Source organism: Rosa chinensis, chromosome 7 (assembly GCF_002994745.2).
Source record: "Rosa chinensis cultivar Old Blush chromosome 7, RchiOBHm-V2, whole genome shotgun sequence".
NCBI classification, from domain to species: domain Eukaryota; kingdom Viridiplantae; phylum Streptophyta; class Magnoliopsida; order Rosales; family Rosaceae; genus Rosa; species Rosa chinensis.
The window spans coordinates 66,003,077-66,018,272 of record NC_037094.1 but is presented as its reverse complement, the minus strand read 5'-3'; the positions used below and the strand labels follow the sequence as shown (position 1 = coordinate 66,018,272).

At 37.3% G+C, this 15,196-nt stretch overlaps 1 protein-coding gene across 1 annotated transcript; it reads right to left on the bottom strand.

Moving 5' to 3' along the window:
• Window positions 1-3,335: 3,335 nt before the first annotated feature.
• LOC112180398 lies at window positions 3,336-9,843 on the bottom strand. The gene is made up of 5 exons (XM_024318939.2): window positions 9,578-9,843; window positions 9,038-9,278; window positions 5,792-6,384; window positions 4,687-4,752; window positions 3,336-4,463 (listed from the first exon to the last, which is right to left on the bottom strand). The coding sequence occupies exons 4-5, from the start codon at window positions 4,728-4,730 to the stop codon at window positions 3,449-3,451; spliced, it is 1,059 nt and encodes a 352-aa protein (XP_024174707.1). The 5' UTR covers window positions 4,731-4,752; window positions 5,792-6,384; window positions 9,038-9,278; window positions 9,578-9,843; the 3' UTR covers window positions 3,336-3,448.
• Between the last annotated feature and the right edge of the window lie 5,353 nt (window positions 9,844-15,196).

Here is a 15,196-nt window from a genome sequence, read left to right as displayed (position 1 = left end):
TGTATAACGTTTTTGTACTTGAGCCTTTATACATTCAAAATACTTTAAATTACACCAAGAACTATGAATCGGAGATCCAAGAAAGTCATTGCACTCCCTATGAAATGCAATTGGATCTTCATCTCATCACACATTCACTCTCCAACTCTAGCTAGCCTAGCTAGATTATCCTGTTGATGAGAGTCACTTCCTTGACTCACGGTCAAGGCTGGCTGTTGATGGTGCTATCAGAAAGGTGATGATGTTAACCCGTATGCAAGTCAACGTGAGCTGCTCTAGTCTTGACCAGTGTGTGGAATACAGCTAGTTGTCCTCCATCTTGTGGTGGTCTACATATATGTTGATGTAGTTTTACCTAGCTGAGAGTAATTTCTATGTTTCAGTTGTAATAACTGTTAAGAGTAATTCTCTAACTATAAATACAGGTTGTGATGTAAGAATTAGGGTGTGTTGCATTAATTGAAGAAACTCAGAAAATTTGTTCCAGCTTTGCTCTCTTCTCGCTTTCTTTTCCTCCATTGTTGATAGCTTGAGATCTTTAAGGTTTAGCTATGGCTGCCATGAGGGAGTAACAGGAGAGATAACTGTAACTTACAAAGAGTGGAAGAAGACTGACAAGGCCATATTAAGCCTTCTAATTGCCACACTCTCTTCTGATCTAATGGATTATGTGGTGGGCAGCAAGACATCAAAAGAAGCATGGATGAGGTTGAATGATAGATATGCAACAGTTTCGAGATCACATGTCATGCAATTAAAAACCGATCTATATACAATTACAAAGGGAATGGATTCAGTTGAGAAATATTTGATGAAAATCACACGTGCAAGGAACCAATTGGATGCATTGGGAGTATGGATGGAAGATGAGGATATTGTTGTAATGGTTTACCTGCAGAATTTAATCTCATAAAAACAATTATTCGGGCAAGGAAAACCCTAATTACAATGAAAGAATTGACGATTCAATTACTAGCTGCTGAAAGAGATATTGCAAATAGGGCTACTATGAATATAATGTTAGCCTTCTCTGCTATAAGAACTAAGAAGAATGTGTCTCAAAGGTGTATGAATGGCAATGGGAATAACATTGGCAACAGGTCTAAAAATGGTGGAGGCTGCAGAAATAATTTTGGGTCGTCTCCAGAGTGTCAAATCTGTAGGAAGAAAGGCCACACTGCTGCAAATTGCTTCTACAGGAATGACTTCCCTCCTGATCATCTCTCTAACTCTGTGATCATTTGTCAAATCTGTGGTCTGAAGGGACATGCAGCCTTGGACTGCCATCACAGGTCAAACTATGCATTTCAAGGAGTTGAACCACCTTCTACTCTTGCTGCAATGACTGTGCACAATACCAATGGAGCTAGTTCTTCTGATGCTTCTATTACTGCACAGGGCTTTTCATATGCAGGTACTAGTTCTCCTCGTCCTTCTTTTAGTCCGGATCAGTCACAAGTTATTCTTCCTATCTGTTCAACTTTGGGTAACTCTCTTGACACCCACATTGGAGTCTCTCCTGCTATGGTTAATGGGGGAGATCAGAATGTAATAAATAATGATCAAGCTGATGCATAGTTGCAGTTACCTCGTGAACAATTTGATCAAAGAAGAAGTCAGATTTATGAGAAATCCATGCTTACCAAAGCCAAATGTTTAAGTATCAAGAAGAAGACATTTCAAGATTTTTTGTGCTTATTCCTGCATTGCTCAACAAAAATTGTTTGATGAGTTTGCATACTTCAATGGCTTTACTTCTGCATTGGATATCCATGATGCTACAAAACCAAAGTCGTTCAAAACTGCTGTTCGAAAATCAAAGTGGGATTCTGCTATGAATGAAGAAATTAATGGCCTCAGGAAGCAAGAGATCAGTTACAGACATAATGGGGTGTTCATCCGTTAAGAAAGATATGCAAATGATTTAATTAATGGTGTCTGTCAAGAAAGATATGTAAAGGATTTAATTAATGCTCAAGCATTAATTAAAACTGGAATTGAAAATGACAGAGGCAGTAAACTGGAGGTGCCTTCAAGGGTTGAACTTTCTCCAAACACAATTGGTAAAGGTGGCTCCAAGAAGCAAAAGTCTGATTCACCAGGAGTAGCTAAAAACATCTCTAATCGCATGGCTACTAGAACTGAGCAAGTCTAGGCACAACCTCAATTGGATTATGGTCGAGAAACTATGGATCAAGCATAATATCAGCATTCCATGCTTACCAGAGCCAAAAATGAAATTGTCAAGAAGCTGCCATTTCAACCATTTCAACATTTTTGTGCCTTAATTCATAGAACTAGTATGGATACATCAAGAACTGGTACGCAAAGCATTTTCATGTTGTTAGAGAGAAAGTGTAAAGGTATGATATGTTACTTCATTATGTTCCTACTTCTGAGCATACTCCAGCTTCTGAGTATATTGCAGGTAGTCTTACGTACGAAAGAGTTACACAAGCTCAGTAGTCAGTACACACAGCTCCAATCTCAGTTTGGTTAACCCAAACTAAGATTGAGGGGAGGTGTTGATGAGTGTCACTTCCTTGACTCACGGTCAAGGCTGGCTGTTGATGGTGCTATCAGAAAGGTGATGATGTTAACTCGTATGCAAGTCAATATGAGCTGCTCTAGTCTTGACCAGTGTGTGGAATACAGCTAGCTGTCCTCCATCTTGTGGTGGTCTACATATATGCTGATGTGGTTTCACCTAGCCGAGAGTAATTTCTATGTTTCAATTGTAATAACTATTAAAAGTAATTCTCTAACTAACTATAAATAGAGGTTGTGATGTAAGAATTAGGGTGTGTTGCATTAATTGAAGAAACTCAGAAAAATTGTTCCAGCTTTGCTCTCTTCTCGCTTTCTTCTCCATTGTTGATAGTTTGAGATTTAAGGTTTAGCTATGGCTGTCATGTTATCATATCCTTCTGTAAATAGATCTCATCATCTAGTTGCATTATCATTGTTAAGGATGGATTTTCATAGTCACTACTCACTATAAAATGCCCATACATATGTTCCCAAGTATGAAAAAGATTTTTTTTTTTTTTTTTTGACTTTGTCAAGGGGAACCCAAAGGCTTCCTAGGCTCAAGATAAACCCCTTTGGCGCATGTGAAATGCTCCAACTGTGCATTGCAGCACAGTGTCTGACCACTTTGACAGCTTCGGGATTCGAACCTAGGTTGGGGAGCACACCCAACTAGACAAAAACTATTAGGCCACTTGCAGTGGTTAGGTATGAAAAAGAATTGATTTAGGTTCAAATATCTAGCTTTTCATTCAGTTTTAGTTTATTTAGATTTGGAAAAGCTTATTTATTCTTACAGAGTTTTAAATAACATGAAAGAAATAAATTAAAAAACAAACATCCTCGATTCACTATGTTCGATCTCACCCGATGCAAGACTGCACATAACAAGGCTGCTTAGCCTGATCCAGAAAACACCCTAATTCTTCACAGCAGTCATTGGACGAAGAGGAGCTGAAGCAGGGTGTGCAAAGTAGTTTTGCGGTTGTTCATGGACACTTGCAGCTGACTTCGTGAAATACATCGGCAGATTTCCATATTTCTCATCACACTTGCTGATCTCCGAGTGTGACTGAGGGACCGAATTGCAAACCAACATAGTTTTACTCTCATCCACATTGTTGTCACATTCATCATCATCATCATCTTCGTCATCATCAGCATCATCATTCTCATCCTCAGCATAGTCATTTTCAGCAAACTGCACGTTTTCCATTTCAAGCTCTTCATCGTTTTCCTCACACACGTCCAAATGTCCACCGGACGATTCAGGCACATCATAAGTCGTTAGTATGGTGCTGTCCAGAGGCACAAGCTTCAGCACAAGGCGGCCGCTGTCACGTTCGGCTTCGAAGTACTCATGGTGCTGTGCTTTCTCTCCTTTCAAAACTAGCCTTCCATTAGAATAATGCTTAGTCAGATTCCAAGGCATGCGACATTGCAAATTCCCCGTTTGTGCCAGAAGCGGTATTGGTGGTGGAAATTCCCTTTTCACCCTTCCGCTTCCTCGAGTACTTTTCTTCTTGGGGTAACTGCGAGCAGTACTGGTCGTCATTGACATTAAGATATCGTCGTTTGAGGTTGTCATGTAGGCGACGCCACTGTCTGTTCCGAGCAAGTCGTCCAACATAGACGATGTCCACGACGATGAGTTATCCAATAACGACCACGAATAAGTGAGTGAAGACTGCGAAGATGGCGATGGTGGCGCGAGCTTGTAGTTCTTGTGAACGATGTGGCGGTGATTATGGGATTTAGGGTTGAAAATTAGGGTTTTGAGACCCAACTTGAGGTTTTGATGCGTCGAATCTTTTGGGGTTTGCATGGGGCATGTTGACCTCGAACCCCGCAACATAAAGAGAGAGGAAATTATGGATTTATAAGCAGTGCAGATAAATAACCTTCCAATCGTGAAATCCATGGTGTGATTTGACCTGCAAGTAATTCATGATCGAAGAAAGATTAGTATGATACTATGATTTAATTTATGGTGGATCAAAGAGATGTAATTACTGATTGGGTTAGGTTTTATCCAGAAGGACAAGATCTCTATTCAACTAAAAAAAAAGGACAAGATCTAATCTCTGTAGTTGAGAGCTAGCTGGTGGTTTATAGCGGACTATACGTGTGGAGTTATGGTGGAAGAATTGCTTATACCTCTTAACAGCTATATTTTGTCTGCTTTCACTGCACCGTTTCATCTATCTGCTTGGATCTTACTTCCTGCTATTAATGATTCAAAATTCTATATTAGATTCTTAGAATGAGGATTAGGTTGCAATATTCTATCAAGAAACAAAACCTAGAGGAAAAAACAATAAAAAACAAAAATACACAATCATAGATGTTCTGCAAGAGCATAAATTAAGTGCCATTCATTTCCATAAAGATTTACTTCCCAAAAAAAAATCCTTGTTTTCAGAGCATAAATCAAGGTGTCATTCATTTTTCCATACCAAAAAAAAGTATCTCATTATAAATTTGAAACTGAAAAGAGGAAAAAGAATTGTGAGGTGAATGTAATCCCTTGATTATAATGAAGAATAAACGAGCAACAATTCTCAGGTTCACCCCTTAGGGTGAATCAGCATATTCACCATCTCTTATGATTAACGCATAATAACTTCGTAATTTTTTAATCTAACCATTCAAGTTGTATGATATAATACAAAGATTAATTCTGTAAAAAATCAATCAAATTGAAGACCATTTAATTATTCATTGATATGAAATACATGGACGGTTCATCATAACAGGAGTAAGTGTTATTAGAACCGTCCATTTATTTGATTCAATTAGATAATTAAACGATTTCCGATTCGATTGATTTTTTACAGAGATGATCATTAAATGCTAATTTAAGATATGAACCGTTGGATTATAAATTTATTAAGTAAAAGTGAGTTAATTGATAATGGGGGTGAATATACTTGTTCACCCTCCCTAAACAACTTTTGAATAAAAAATTTATGACATTCAAATGTTTGGACAATATCTGTCATAAGATTATCAATATGAACCATCGGTCAGGACGGTAAATCCATCTTAATTCAAAATCTAGCAATCAACATATTCTCTTATCATTTTTAGTGAAAATATAATGTTTCCAATACATATGGTAACAACATCAAAACAATCAAAGATTAAATTTAAAAAAAAAAAAAGAGTAGTTCTCAAAAGAAGATGTTGAGTTTTTTTTTTTTTTGGTCCAAAAAGAAAAGGTTGTTTGTGATTTGATAGAAAAGCAAGTATTAACACACACCTTCATAATTGTCTTCTTCAGTTTGAATGATGATATATCTCACACGAGATATATGATCACCAAAAATCACAAGAACAAACACATTTAAGAATGGTGAAGAGAAGCATATAATTAACCAAAAATTCAACCACAATTATATGCAAGAAAGGGAAATGAGGAAGAAGGAATGGTGTACTTACTCTAGCTATGTGCATTATATGATCAGTAATGCAATTTCTCTCTCTCGCAGAGAGAGAGAGAGAGAGAGAGAGAGAGAGCTGACAGAGACTAAGAGAAAACCATTGCCCAGCTTGCAACCACCTCTGAGTGCTCTGTAAGCCTTAATAGGAGAGAAGCTTAGCACTTAACTGAGTTGGATTACCTAGATTGCCCGTGGTTTCGACCTAAACGACAACTCAACAACTCTGGACGCACACACTTCCCAAGGGCACAGAAGGCATTTCTCGCTCACCCTGAAACGGCTGCTTCTATTCTGGAATCGGCGGAGGACTGTGTTCGTCTGCATTTGGCTTTGGCATCTGATTGCTGTAACCGGCAATAAACAGGGTATCAGAGTCTGACTCCGCTGGGGTTTTATCATGTGATTGGTGGGCCTGATGAAACATGAGGGGTGAGTTGCACAGGAGATCACAGTGATATACAACTACGAACTGAATTTGTCTGGTTTTGTATCTCTGGCTTCCATGTTTGATGCCAGGTCTGTTCTTCACTTCTCCACCAACCACCATATGAGACACGTAGAACCCTTCTTTGGATGTTTATATAGACACACATTTTACTTGCGCATGCATCTCGTCGTGTTCAATGAGATTTGCTTGCACATGACAGGCACACGTACGCTAGTAAAATAGTGTAAAAAGTAAAATTTCTGTGTCCGAAAAGGATTTACACCTATGGGCGCCGCGGCTGGGATTTATTTTCATGAGTTTAGATTTTGTGTTGGTGGTTTTTAGGTTTTATGTTAATACCTTCAGTATTTATGTTCAAAATTGCGCGCACACTAAGATTTCGTTTCATTAAGTTCTAATTTTACCTTATACTAGCCCCTTAACATGTCAATTAGCTTTTATTTTTATTTTTTTAAATTAAAAAAAGTTACAGCATTTTCTTTCTTAATTTTGAGAAAGTTTCTCTTTTTTTCATGAGAGGTATTGCAATATTCTGAAATATGATATAGTCAATTGACTATCTTATTCTCATATAGAAATAATTTATTTATTAATATCCGGTCCCGTTCCCCTGGTCAGCTGTTGATCAGGGATTATTTACTCAACTACCGTCAGATTTCAATCGGACGGTTGACATGTATCATCTCTAAAAAATCTAAATACATGTCAACCGTCCGATTGAAATCGGACGATAGTTGAGCAAATAATCCCTGGTCAGCTGCTGACCAGGGGAACATCTCTGTATTAATATCTATACTATGTGAGGGCATATATGGTAGTTCAAAAATTTAAACATTCCATCAAAAATTGGCTTAATTATATAAGATTGGATCGAATATATATATATATATATATATATATATATATATATATATATAACTCTAAATTATATATATATATATAATACTAAAATGACGTCGTTTTGGATATAAATGAATATGAATTTTAATAAACTCACCGCCGTTTTTTTTTTTTTTTTCCATCCCCAATCTACCTCTGTTACACCGTTTTTTTTTTCCGCCGTTTTAGACAGATCGCCGGCCTCTCTTACACCTTTATCATCTTCTCCAATGACTACTTGGGGATTCAAATTTTACTTTATTCTCTTGAAGATGGAGGAGGTGGACGCCTTCATCTTGAAATCGCGGCGGATTACGGTGAATTTGTGGGGATGCTAGGTTCGAGCATGTCTAGCAATGTAAGGTTGGATATGATGAGTAGGAGGTTCAATATGGTAATATTTTCGGTTGGTGGTTCGATTGGAGTGGGAGGGCACCGTATCTGAGCGGAAGAGAGGAGCCTGGACGGGATTTGGTGGATCTAGCTCACTCTGAGTCGGATCGAATTGCTGGTTTTCAAGATGTGGTATGGTTGGGGCTTCAGAGCAGCAGTGCTGGTTTTCAACTGTGTTCTTAGGATGTTTATCCTGGTGAAGTCGCTGTTTGTTTACGAGGAGTGACAAGGGAGGTTGCTACCTCACCAACTGAGTCAAACCAGGCCGCTATCATCGATGACAGTTCCCGGCGGTGGTTTTTGACTGTGTTCCTAGGATGTTTATCTTGGTGAAGTCGCTGTTTGTTTACGAGGAGCGACTCACCAATTGAGTCAAACCAGGCTGCTATCATCGATGACAGTTCCCGGTGGTGGTTTTTGACTTTGTTCGTAGGATGTTTATCTTGGTGCAGTCGCTGTTTGTTTACGAAGAGTAACGAGGGAGGTTGCTACCTTACGAACTGAGTCAAACCAGGCCGGTATCAGCGACGACAGTGTTTTGATAGAGATGATGGCATCACGACGGCGGCACGGAGAAAGGTGGCTGCTGATTGGAAAACTGATCCAGCTCGAGAAGGTGTTGGCTTTTTGGAGTAGGCTTGTGCTTAGTGGACTTAAGCCTCTTGGGTCCATAGGGACCCTAGTTTTATTTTTTCCTTTTAACTTTGGTCATTATTCCTTCTTTATCAAAGGGGAATATGACTATCTTTTTCTTATTGAGTGAAGAAATCGCAATGGAGTAGCTCTTTTGTCCTTTAATTCCTTCCAGGGCTCTAATTTCCTTTGTTTAGGGCTTAATTTTAAAAGTGGGTGTGGTAGGAGTGTGTTAGATAACTTAGGGCACGTTTACTTACTTGGAAGGAAAGTGAATGATTACGGGGTAAAAACATTCCTGCGTTTACTAACACATAAAGGAATCAGAATGATTCCGGGTAAAAGAATTCTTGCGTTTACTAACACATGAAGGAATCGGAATGGATGTAGGTCCCACCTCCTTATCAGGAATCGATTCCTGAATACTTAGGAATTCGATTATGAAGGGGGAAGATGGGTTTAGAAATCATTCATCCGGAATCAATACCGATTCCTTTCTTCTCCCATTCCACTTGTCTCCGATTCATGATTATTTTCCATTCCAAGTAAGTAAACGTGCCATTATTTTAGTGTAGGGATAGGATTTTTGGTCTGCTATATGTAATGACTCTTTCTAGACCCTAGGAGTGTTTCATTATTGTACTGTTTGCTAAATTGCATATTAGGATAACATTTTCAAAAATAAAATAAAATGAAAATGTATGTGACTTACATGATAACCCGAATGCAAAAAATCATCTAACTGAAATGTACATCGAAAAACCTTAATTTCTTTGACATGAACTTCCCATCGAAAAGTAGTGAGATTCCTCTTCTTCCCCACCAGTTTTGCAACTTTCTCTTCAAACAACATCCCGGATCCTTTGCTTGCACTTCTTTGAAGCTCTCGCGGCCATGAAACCACTTCAAGATAGTGACATCCCATTCCTTCCTCACCTATTTAGCAACTACCTCTGTAAATTAAGGAGAAAGTTGTCAACCAAAAGTGCTCTCTCTTGTTTATGGGTTTGTTTGGCAGTGTTCTTCTGCCTCAAACCCATTAACGATAGTATTTAACTATTTATGATTAAGATTTTCAGATAGTAAAATTAGGACAAATGAAAAGTAGAAAACCACAAATACAATTAATTCAATTGAACTGAATGAATCTATCTAAACAAAAGCTCAAATCAAACGGTTTGAATCTCTACTCCCTTTTTTGTAAATGAAAACAAAGAAAAAATTATGATAAGGGAAAAATAAAATTACAAACCTTGAATCCAATCGTTTTTTTCTTCTTCTTTACCCAAGGGAAGCTGCAAAAAGAAACTGTAGATTGTAGAGAGTACCTGGGTATATGATCTACAAGAGAGATGAATCGATCTTGGTGACGGAGAAATTGAGGAGGGCTCTTCTTTTGCATTTATTGAGATGATAGAATCAAATTATCGATTTATCATAATCTTAACTCATTTCTGAATCATTTTCACTAATCGAGCGGACAGAGTTGAGAGCGTTCAATGTTCATTTCACTCTTTCGTTGACAGAGAATCAGATTCATATCCCAAAAGTTGCGTCCACCGAACGACATATATATGCCACATTTGCACAAACAACAACATCTCCACGACCAACAATTTTTTTTCCTTTTTTTATTCCTATTCCACCGATTTCAAGATGCAAATGTGATTTGAACTAGTGACCATGACATGGAGTATTAGTTATTTCTAATAACCAACAGTCAATAATTAATAGCTCATACCACAACAAACATGGGCTAAGGATACCAATAAATACCCACGTTTTAATCAATGGTGAGAGCCCATTGTATATGTCACCAATCCTTCCAAAAACTATACTGACTTGTGTCGTGGTGATCACCGACCATATTTTTTTTGGTCATCCGGTAGTTTGTTTCTTACATCCATATTTCCTTCAAAAAGGCAACACATTACGCGTACATGACTAATTTCTTAGAGTGAGCTAGTAAGTGAAATAACACTTAGCATCATAAACTGGTCAAAAAAGGTACCTAAGAAATGAAAAAAGTATCAGTAGAATTTTTGTAGTCTGGTAAATTTAGTATCTCCATCCATATTTTTGTCAAAATAGAATAAATTATATGCATATTACAACTTTCTCAAATAGAATTATGGTATCTGAAGAATTTGTTCCCCAAAATAGTACCTAAAAAAAGGCATATGACAAACAATATTACTTTATTAAGAATATCTTTAACAAACTCTCTTTTTTAACTTTTAACTATTGAAAAGAGTATATATGTTTAGATTTTAGTAATTTTAGCTTTCAACCCTAGCCCCATCAATAAACTACTCACACGTATCTACATAAACTAGCATCAACATAATGGAAAACATTAATCTTCCAAAGAATAGAGTTTAGAAATGACTAGGGATGATCATAAGTGAAGGATGATGAAGTGGTTGATCATGGAAACTTTGTCATGGAGATGATTTGGTGGCTCCTCTTGTGCTCTAGCTTCTTCCTTGAACTCCTTCAAGACTTGAGATGATGATGATGATGATTGGTATATGTGAGATGTTATGAGTAGGGATGTAGTTGGAAAATGAAGTGGTGAAGATGGAGGTTTTGTGGAGGAGATGGTGGTGGATTGTGTAGATAATAGAGAGAGAAAAGAATGTAGTGGCTACGCGTGAGTGATGCCTTCTTCCTTGAGAGAATGAGTGCTTAAATAGATAGAGAGAGAGAGGTGTCAAATAGTGTTGTCAAGCAAAACGGAGCAGCACACAACTTGCAAGAAGCATGAAGGTGGAATAGAAAAGTGGTAATAGATCCCAACATTAAGGAAAAATGGCATGGGAGTGATGGTGTAGGTTGGAGTAGGAAATGATGAGTGAGGGATGGTGATTAAGCCTAAAACATGATAGATATTTGAGTGTTGATGATGATGGGCTCTTGGGTAATAGAGAATGTTTGGTTGAATTGGAACCAAAAGGGTTGGAATTTGGTTGAGATAGAACGATGGTGTTAGCATTGAAGCCACCCTCAAGTGCAAGAGGTACAAGTTATAGAATAGGGGATTAAGTAAGGATGTCGAACCCACGAGGATTGGTAAATCCTTTCCTAACTAGGGAAAACCTAAGGAAAAACTAGAAGAATATGCAAATGTACAATCACAAACAAAGGCTCACAAGTGAACCAAAGGTCATGGTGAGTATGTGCAAGATGGTGTGTAGAGATTTGATTTTGATTGTGAGATTGGTTTCTATTCAAATTGAAACAATGAAAGCAAGTAATATAAACTAAGCTAAACTAAACAAGTTGTTATCAAATGGATGGGAGTTAGGGCATCGGGTTTCACCTTTTGCCTCTCTTGCAAGCATTAAATCAATTGAATATGAATGATGCAAAGCTAATTGTCCAACTACCCTTTTAGCATCCGGATAGGACTACTAAGGCTTAAACCCCTTTCATTTTATTAACCCTAACTGGATAAGTTTAGAGCTAACTACCTAGAGACAAATTCAATTACCGGATAGGTCTAAATCCTTTGCCCCTAAATACATAAAGCTTAGAAATTAGTAACCAAGCAAGCAAACCAATCATATCTCTAGGTGATTTTAGCTCACTACCCTCACATGCACACATGGTGTGCTTTCATGCTCCCTTTTTGCCTAAAGGTAATCAATCTCTAGGAAAAACTTCATGTCATGGCAAACACATAACTCAAATTGATTAGGTCTAAGTAATGCATTCAACTATTGACTTAGCATGTGAGAATGACAACATGAATTTGCATCAATTTATAAACAAAAGCATCAATACAAGCAAGTTTGGCTAGGGCTTTCAACCCTAGCCCCAACTAGTTCACTACTCACACATAGCTAGATACACAACCTTCAACATTCTATTAAACATCAAAAACATAAAGAGATAAGGAGTAAAGGGTGACTATTGATGATGCTGGAAGAGGTGGCCGGTGGAGATGGGTCTCCAAGAACATGATGTGGTGGTAGTCACTTCCTTCTCCTTGCTCCAAGCTCTTGATATTGGTAAGAATAGTGAAATTTGGAATCTCTAAGGTGAGTTGTGGTGTTGAGTGGTGGAGGAAATGGAGGTTGTAGTGGTGGAAATGGTGATTTTAGAGGTGGAGATGGTGGTTTTAGTGGTGGAAATGGTGGTGTCTTCTCAGAGAAAAAATGAATTTTAGATAGGATGAAGATGATTGAATGGAGTCAAGAATGTTGAAGAATTAGTCTTTGGCCTCTCTTTGATCAGCTTGTATGTCCTCCTTAGTCCCAAAGTGTGCAAGAGATGCTCTTACACCATTGTCCCCCAAATGGTCCCAAATTGGCAAGGTGACAAAATGACAAGGTGTAGGGAGATATTTGAATTTCAAGTGATGGGAGATTCTCACAACCATGGTCCTCCTTTGCTGGAGAAAGGACTCTCCATGAGTGGCGGCTTGCCGGAAAAGTCGATTTGTAATTTTCTTCCAATCTCCGTGTCTTCTTCCCCTAGCTTCAAATCTCTGCATTTCAAGCCTCAAATAGTCATTTTATTCTCAATGCAAAGTTTCCTACAAATAAAAGGAAATGAATTAAAAAGGGTAAAATAGTATGGAAGACAAATCAATTTTCATAATTATGGGGCACAATTGCATAAGTAATTTGTGACTCAACAAATGATGAATGGATGTAATGGAATAGATGCTATAGTACTCATCCTCTTTGCTCCTCCATGAATGTGGCCGGAAAATACATGGCACCACTGTGAGTGGTGGTGCACCGCCAAAAGTGGTAGTGCACGGAAAAATTGCCGAAATTTCACTTTTTTTCTTCTCTTGTCAAGATTTTCTACAAAATATGGAATTAGATTAGTCAACATTAAATTGGACTTTAGAACAAGTAATTTTCATGTTTTAGGGCACAAATATGTATATGAATTATGATCCAATAACAGTAAGAGCAACTTTAGCAGACTCTTAATCTTGAATCTTTAGCTATTTTGGAGAGTATGTTTAGTTTTTTTTATCAATTTTAGCAGCTGCACCAGATTTCTAAGTGGCTCTCTATTTTAACGTTTAGCTATCTCGCGCCTAAATATAGAAAGCGAGATGAGGGTCTCTATTTTTTTTTATTAATTAAAAACATTCATTTTAACTTACTTTATGTAATTTATAAATATATTTACACTATTTTTCTTCATTAAATAAATAGTACAAATTCAATGTTCTGTGGTTGGGAAAGTTTCAAACTCCTCAGGACTTAATTCTTAGCTGCTTTTTATGGTTGGAAGATTTCAAGAAAGCTAGAGGCAACACTGTTTCACCTAAAAGGCCTCAGAACAAAAAATGGAAGCTGGCAGTATCGGGTTTCAAGTTAAATGTTGATGCTGCATTCATTCCAAACCAAAGTCATGGTGGAATTGGGAAAGTATTAAGAGACTCAAATGGACAGTTTAAAGCAACCTTCATTCAACCGGCAATGCACGCTGCAAAGCCAAAGTAGTGTGAGCTACTAGCCATTCATGCAGGTTTGGACTTACTCTCCTCTCTTAAAATTCACAGGTTTGGACTTACTCTCCTCTCTTAAAATTCAAAATGTCATTATTGAAAGTGATTGTATGGGAGCCATCTCTGAAGCCTGCTGTACGGAGTATGCTTTGTTAGCAAATGAAGGCCTAATAGATGATATTCGAGATGTTTGGATTACATGGAGTGACAATTTGTTATACTCTAAGAGTGTGTAATGTTGTAGCTTACCACCTTGCAGCGTTAGGTTTTGAGGCAGATATAGGAGCAGTTTGGATAGATCATCTCCTACAAGCATCATTGATGTATTACAACACGATCGATTATGCTCAACTCATTTGAGTTTTTCCTCTATAAAAGTTCTTTCTTTGATTCAATAAATAAATAAATAAATAAATAAATTCAAACCTAGCTAGAAATTGAATAACTATTGTTTGAAGATAAACTAGTCAAATAACATCTAAATACTATTATTGTCTGAATAACAATTGCACAACAGACTTGTAATAACTTTTGTCTTAACAACAAGATGGAGACAACAAGAAAAAATATGTTGTACGTTTAAATCCAGGATAATATAACACTTACCCAACAATAAATTTTGCCTAATACAATCATACACAATAGAATAATTCTTGTTGCTGTCCCAAAATATCTGACGACAATTAAAAATTTTGCATGTCGTCTGAAGCTATTATTGGCGTAGTGTGAATACCCCTGGATTACAAATTTACAATTCAAATTGAATAAAGCAGACTTTTAGAGCTTTTATAACAATCCTAATTGAATGTGCACACATCTAAATTCTAGATGAATCTTCAAAACACCATAGAAATCCAAATATAATATACCCCTTTATTTTTAGATTGATCTCAAAGATCTAAAGATATATATATCCAACTTGTAATATATTATCATGGTGAAGAAGTAATAAAAAGCAATACTAATCAAATGCTACTTTGCAGTTTTCGTAGCATCAAATATATTTGAAGTTATCTGTCATTCAAGTAGATCAAAATGTTTCAGAACTTCAAAATTTGGTGGGACTTGAAAAATAAGAGATCAACTTGATCGAGAAGACAACTTTGAATCATACTCCACCGTCCAAAGGAGAGTGACAGCCAAGCTTAGGCATTGATATTCCCAGCGACAGCACAGGCTGCAGAGATGACTGAGAGTTTTTAAGTGCGAAGTGCAATGAGGAACAGGCCAATGATGCTGGTCTGAGTAACTATTATTACTTATAGTTGTAACACACAATGTTGCTATCAATAGCTGTGATATTGGGAGGGTAGCTGTACTCACTATTCCTTCTTCCTTCCTTCAATCATTTGGAATCCCAGATAAGTCATTTTACATTACTATCGAATGTGGTCG

Bases quoted from the DNA above. Each gene is read 5' to 3' on its own strand.
- LOC112180398 (XM_024318939.2), bottom strand. From the start codon at position 4,730: ATGAAACGGTGCAGTGAAAGCAGACAAAATATAGCTGTTAAGAG. The intron at 4,464-4,686 runs GTATAAGCAATT...AATTACTTGCAG, and splicing joins CAAAATATAGCTGTTAAGAG to GTCAAATCACACCATGGATT.